Source organism: Garra rufa, chromosome 8 (genome assembly GCF_049309525.1).
Source record: "Garra rufa chromosome 8, GarRuf1.0, whole genome shotgun sequence".
NCBI classification, from domain to species: Eukaryota; Metazoa; Chordata; class Actinopteri; order Cypriniformes; family Cyprinidae; genus Garra; species Garra rufa.
In genome coordinates this window covers 34,194,234-34,200,825 of record NC_133368.1, presented here as the reverse complement: position 1 = coordinate 34,200,825, position 6,592 = coordinate 34,194,234, and the positions used below count along the sequence as shown (strand labels likewise).

The 6,592-nt window shown below is 33.9% G+C and overlaps 1 protein-coding gene across 1 annotated transcript in view; it reads left to right on the top strand.

Annotated features, from left to right (window-relative positions):
- The first annotated feature begins 314 nt into the window (after window positions 1–314).
- Window positions 315–6,592, top strand: part of slc49a4 (solute carrier family 49 member 4) — a 64,202-nt gene continuing 57,924 nt past the window's right edge. Inside the window, exons 1-2 of the mRNA XM_073845846.1 lie at window positions 315–740; window positions 4,206–4,299. Of these exons, the coding sequence (XP_073701947.1) occupies window positions 443–740; window positions 4,206–4,299 (392 nt within the window). The 5' untranslated portion in view covers window positions 315–442. The remainder of the gene's footprint in view (window positions 741–4,205; window positions 4,300–6,592) is intronic.

Below are 6,592 nucleotides of genomic sequence, written 5' to 3'. Positions count from 1 at the left end.
TGCGCAGCATCTGCATAAACATATTGTAAATGACTGCAAATATTACAATTTTTGAATCTATACACACGTAAGCACACCTAAAATCCTTCTTCCAGCTAGTAAACAAAACTCACGTGAGACTTGCCGCTGTTTTTTCTCTCAACACATGGGGAACGAAACAACGGCCATGTTGGCTCAACAGAAGAGCTGAGGTCTCCTTTAAGTTGATGAAATAGTAGATCCAACATGGTGAACGCGACTTTCAGTTTCATGTGTTACGTCAATTCCGTTTCGACACAGCACATGCGCAATAAAGTTTAGAGCGTAGCTGAGAGTGTCATCGGTTGTTTTTGTTTCGATGGGCAGCTGACAATTGAGCGACTACCCTAGTTTTAATGTTACATGATATAGACGTTGCCGGCTAGCGATAATACATTTTAAAAAGTGAACCAACGTCTGTTCAATGGGTGCCGTAGAAAGCACCGAAGGAGAAAGGGAACCTTTGCTGGTTCCATCTCAGCCGGTGACAAACACACAGCCTGCGTTGAGCAGCAGGGTGTATGGGAGAAGATGGCTTGTTCTCACCCTTTTTTCATTGTTGGGTTTTATGCAAGGACTTGTGTGGAACACCTGGGGCCCGATCCAGAACTCTGCCAAACATGTTTTCGGGTTTACATCGACAGATATCGCGGTGCTGGTGATGTGGGGTCCAGTGGGTTACCTACCCTGGCTGTTGTTTATGTGGTTGATGGATAAGAAAGGTGAGTTGTTTTGATTTTAGTTTTCTCATGGTAACAGTATCTGTAAATACAAACTATTATAATAAATACATCTGGCAATAATTACAAAGATTTGTTGATTGGGTGGCATCACTAATTACACACAAACAGGCAGAGCTAGGTTGATATTTCAAGTATGTAATGTATGCACATTCATTTCATTAACACAATTAAGCAGAATTTGTTTATGTGCTTTAAATGTTGTTCAATAATAGTGAGGGTTTTCAAACTATCATTTCTAGTTGCCTCTGACCCACCATTATAATTTTATATGACTGCCCTATATATATATATATATATATATATATATATATATTCTGATAAAAGTGTTCATGTAATATGTACCTTGAATTACAAGGTACCATGAATTTCTGAATATCTATTACAGACTTACACTGATGTGACTCTCTGAAAGTAAGTAATTTTGGAAAAACTAGAAAATGTTTGAATATTTCTGTTTTGTACAATGCTTTATGTAAGTTAAATGAACCACAGACGAAACAGAAGAACGCTTTACATGAGGTGTAATAAAATGTAATCATTAAAAGGTAGTTCATCACATGTTAGGCCACAAAAACCAGTTCCCTAACATCATATGACACACGTCTTTAAGCCTGCCGTCATGCCGTTTTTGTGTTCATACTTGTCATGACAATTGAATGAGTTTCTAATTTGGAGGAAGTTACAGCCTTAGAGGCCTTGAATGTAATGTAAAACAGACATAAAGAATAAATAATGGTAACATGGATATTATATACAAGCTGATTTTCACAGTGCTTCACACTACCAATCAAAAGTTTTTGAACTGTAAGATTTTTAATGTTTTTTTTTAAGAAGTCTCTTCTGCTCACCAACCCTGCATTTATTTGATCCAAAGTACAGCAAAAACAGTACTTTTTTTTTTTTTTTTTAAAGATTTATTTTTGGGCATTTTTGCCTTTATTATGATAGGACAGATCACACATGACAGGAAGCGAAGTGGGAGAGAGATGGGGGGCAGGATCGGGAAAGGTCCTTGAGTCGGGATGCAAACACGGGACACCCGGAGTGCAACGGCGCTGTATGTCGACGCGCCGCCCACAAGGCTATCGGCGCAGACAACAGTACATTTTTTAAATAAAATTACAATTTAAAATAACTTTTTTTTTATTTGAATGTATTTTAAAATTTACTTTATTCCTGTGATTTCAAAGCTGAATTTTTTGCATCATTACTTCAGTCAAGTGATCCTTCAGAATCATTTTAATATTCTGATTTGCTGCTCAAAAAAACATTTATTATTATTATTATGTTGAAAACAGCTGAGTAGATTTTTTTCAGGTTTCTTTAATGAATAGAAAGTTCAGAAGAACAGCATTTATCTGAAATACAAATCTTTTGTAACATGTTTTTATCATCACTTTTGATCAATTTAAAGCATCCTAGCTAAATAAAGGTATTAATTTCTATAATATCTTTCCCAAAAAATGTATGCTGGCTCCAAACTTTTGAATGGTATAGTGTATAATGTTTTAAAAGCTTTTTATTTCAGATAAATGCTCATCTTTGAAACTTTCTATTCATCAAATAATCCTGAAAAAAGTGTAGTCAACTGTTGTAAATTGATAATAATAATAAATGTTTCTTGAACAGCAAATCAGGATATTAGAATGATTTCTAAAGGATCATGTGATACTAAAGACTGAAGTAATGACGCTAAAAGTTTAGATTTAATCACAGGAATAAAGTTATTTTTAATATTAAATATATCACAATATTACCACTTTTGCTGTATTTTGGATTAAATAAATGCAGATTTGGTGAGCAGAAGAGACTTCTTTAAAAACATAAAAAATCTTACTGTTTGAAAACTTTTGACTGGTAGTGTATAGTATATTGATTATTTTCAAACCCTCACATTATAGAATCTCAGTACCTTTTTTTTTTTTTGCTATTTCACAAATTTCACATGGGAATTAACCTGTACAAATATTCTGATGGAAGCCTCACATTTTTCACATCCTGTTTGCCAGTAGAGATAAAAGGGAAATATTGTACCTAAATTCCTGTTATTCATATTTAAATTATGTGTTCGACACCAGTTGGTCAGGAACCACTTAAAGGACCACATACTGTATTATCTGTATAATAAATACTGTGCTTGTGCTCACCCAACATTAAAGATTACCCAAATATTTAACTGAAACTGAAAATTTTTATCATCAAAAACCAAAACCAATAATAAAGTTGGGTAATATAACTTGGTATAGTAAGTAAGTGAAAAATTAGACATACTGTAGTAAAGTAAAGTCATCTCTCAATATAGCAACATTTAGTAACAGTTTTTACACATTGCTAATCTGTCATCCTTTTTAGTCGCGGTGAAGTATGTACATGCTGATGACGTGTTGTTTGAACTTATCCACGCTTTGTGCACAAAGTTGGGGCTGACACAGCCAAAACGCCTTACTGGAGAAGCTTAAACTGTTTTGGTCAATGATTTTGGCTAATCGTGATTTGATAATAGTCTTTTATGAACACAAAGCTATTGTATGACAGCGTTTTCCTACATGGTTACTAGTATGAACTTGTTCATGTATGGTAAATAGGTAAAACATAAAAAAAAATAACAGAAAGGACATGAGGGAGAGGCAGAATTGTGATTAAGTGTTCCTAGACAAGAGTATCTTGTGAGGAATCTGTTTTGAGCCTTGAAATGTCATTTTTACTCTGTTGGATTGTATTTGGAAAAGAGCATTTTGTCAAACAACATTTTTAACATTTTCCCACAGCTTTTCACATGTTGCCTAAAAATAAAGCATTTTCGCCCATCTCAAAGAATTGATAATGTCAAACAAATGTTTTCAGTTTTCAGTTTCCATCTTATACAGCTGGTCAACACTCCAGTTCTATTTATTAACACATTAGCACACTTTATGTGATATCTTTTCTAAGAAAGGGCATGCTCTTATGTAAATGCTTAAGCAAAAAGCTTCCAACCACGTTTTTTGCTCTTTATCTTGAATGGGAGCATTTCACCTTCCCTTTTGTTCTCAGCACGAAAGTGATTGCCACAGGCTGTAAAAACCATGTCTGCCAAAAACCACAGGCCGGAGTTTCTATATTAAACTCGAAAACATTTTTAAAGTTCATGTTTCTGCTCTTATGCACGAATCCAGGAAAATGTTTGTGGAGTAGAGAGTTGCACTATGCCTTCTGGACACAAACATTTGTTTTGTCACCAATAAATCTTGTTTAATGCTTTTTAATGGTTAGAAAAGATGAACCATTCCCATCTGATTTCCTAATCCTAATATCTTCATGATATCTTCGTGATAGTCGTGCATAATTTGCTGGTATCTTGAGAATCGATCTACATCAACAACTAATTTAATCAGTTTATCAAAGCTTACAAGATATTACATCTCTGATATATCTTCTTTCCTTCCTCTCTGTCTTGTGCCAAAGGGTTGCGGGCGTCTCTGCTGCTGTCAGCATTCTTCATGGTGCTGGGTGCAGTGTTACGAAGTGTTCCCCTCACAGACCTGTACTACAGACGCTGGTAAGACTCTGTTGCACATTGAAATTCATCATTTATTCAACAAAAACTCCTCTTGGCCAAACTAGCTTTCCCTATATTCTGGTTTATATTCAATTGCATAATTATACAATTTCCCAATGTGATAATTAATGAGAAGTTCAGAGATTGATTTCCAAAGTGTCACATTGCCACATGCATTTATTGCATTATGCCACAACGTGTGTGAAAAGTTCCTTTGGAGTGAAAATGAAGAGGCATGCATTTATTTGATCCAAAGTACATTATTTATTTATTATTAGTACAATATTTTTAATATTTTTATAAATTTTTTGGGGGTTCTTTAATGAATAGAAAGATCCAAAGATTAGCATTTATCTAAAAAATAAAATAAGACTCAGTTTTTTTTTCTTGGAAATAAATTATAGAAATTAATACTTTTCAGCAAGGGTGCTTTAAATTGATCAAAAGTAGTAATAAAGACAATTATAATGTCAAAGAAAAAAAAATCTACTTTTCTAAATATTAACTAAATATATTTTTGAGCAGCAAACCAGAATATTAGAATGATTTCTGAAAGATAGTGTGACTGGATTATTGATGCAAAAAATTCAGCTTTGAAATCACAGGAATAAATTAAATTTTAAAATATATTCATATAGAAAACAGTTATTTTAAAAAGTAAAAATATTTCACAATTTTAGTGTTTTTGCAGTACATTGGATCAAATAAATGCTGACTTGGTGAGCAGAAGAGGCTTTTTTAAAAACAAAAAATCAAATCTTTTCAAAAATTATATATATATATATATTAGGGGTGGGAGAAAAAAATCGATGCATCGATGCATCGCGATTCTCTCTTCAACGATTCTGAATCGATTCCTAATATTTCAGAATCGATTCTGAGCTTGTTTTTTTTTTTTTTGCATATGGCACGTGTGCGCGCTAGAGACGCGGCTGGCTACAGCGCACAGAATTTGCACTGTGGGACACGTGCGCATTGCTTGACAGTGTGCTTCCATCCGCCGTGTTTTACTTTAGATATGCGTTCATTTCTGCCGTCTGGAATGCAAGAAACTGTTGCACTGGCAGACTCACGTGCGCTTTGTGTTTGTTCGTCCTAAAGCTCGATTGCAGATGCGGTTAAATGCACTTGCATTTTGGAATAGTTTCAAACGAAATTGTTATACAGTCAGTTATGTTTTCAGAGCAGGACAAAACATCTGATATATTGAAATAGATCTGTGCATCATTGGCGTTCCGTCCATATACAGTAAGCTGCTAATGCTCTGCATATCCAGGCTGTCAGAGAGAATGCGTTCACGTGTTAAATAATATAAACATGCTTATAATTATGAATCCCTTATTTGAATCTTCTGGGCAAGCAGATTCTCCGCATCTTCCTTGACTCCTCAGAATTGATGCGCATTCTGTTTTCTGATTTCATTCGCGGGGTAAGCTGTCCGCGAAGCGCTCGCCCAAGCGGAAAAACGCGCTGTTGCTGCCAGATCCTGATTGCCAAAAATGTATTGTATTTTTGTATATTATATATAATATGTATATTTTCATAATTTCTCAACAATTCAAAAGTTTAAAGTCCACAGAAAAAAATAGCCTATATAAAATGTATATATATTTTTAAAAATAATAATAAACAGGAAAAAGAGGAAATATTAAAATATGATTTCGTCTCTGATTTTATTGGTGTCTAAATAATGTAAAGATATTATTATTTTTGGTATTACTGGTGGTTTTAGCACTCAGCATAACTGGTAAATAAAAGTGTCACCTCTCGCCACTGCTGTGCATTAGTTTGGTAAAGCTGCCTGTCTATGATCTCATCAGTAATAATAAAATGGCAGTAATGCTGAGGAAAAAAAAAAAAAAACTATTGTCTGTAAACTTTCGGATACCTGAAGAAAACTTATTTTAAATAAGTAATTGTTTTAAAAAGTACCTTGCTTACATAATTTAAAAAAATAAAGTAAAGTTGGCCCAAATTAAATTTGATATAAAACAAATATGAAAATGTAGCCATGTGCAGTACTATTGAAAACTGAGAATGTGACCATCGTGATATTTAGTTGTTAATGAAAACAGTAATCAAATTGAATCTTGAAACCGGTGAAGATTGACACACCTACTTTTACAGAGATTCCAACTATAAACAAAAAGCATAGAAACTGCAATTTTACATGTTTTTAAAATTGTAAAGTTGCATTTGCACAGCAGAAGAATTAATTGGGGAAAAAATGTAGATCAAGAATCGTTTTGGAATCGGATCGTGACTCCCAGAATCGGAATCGGATCGGATCGTG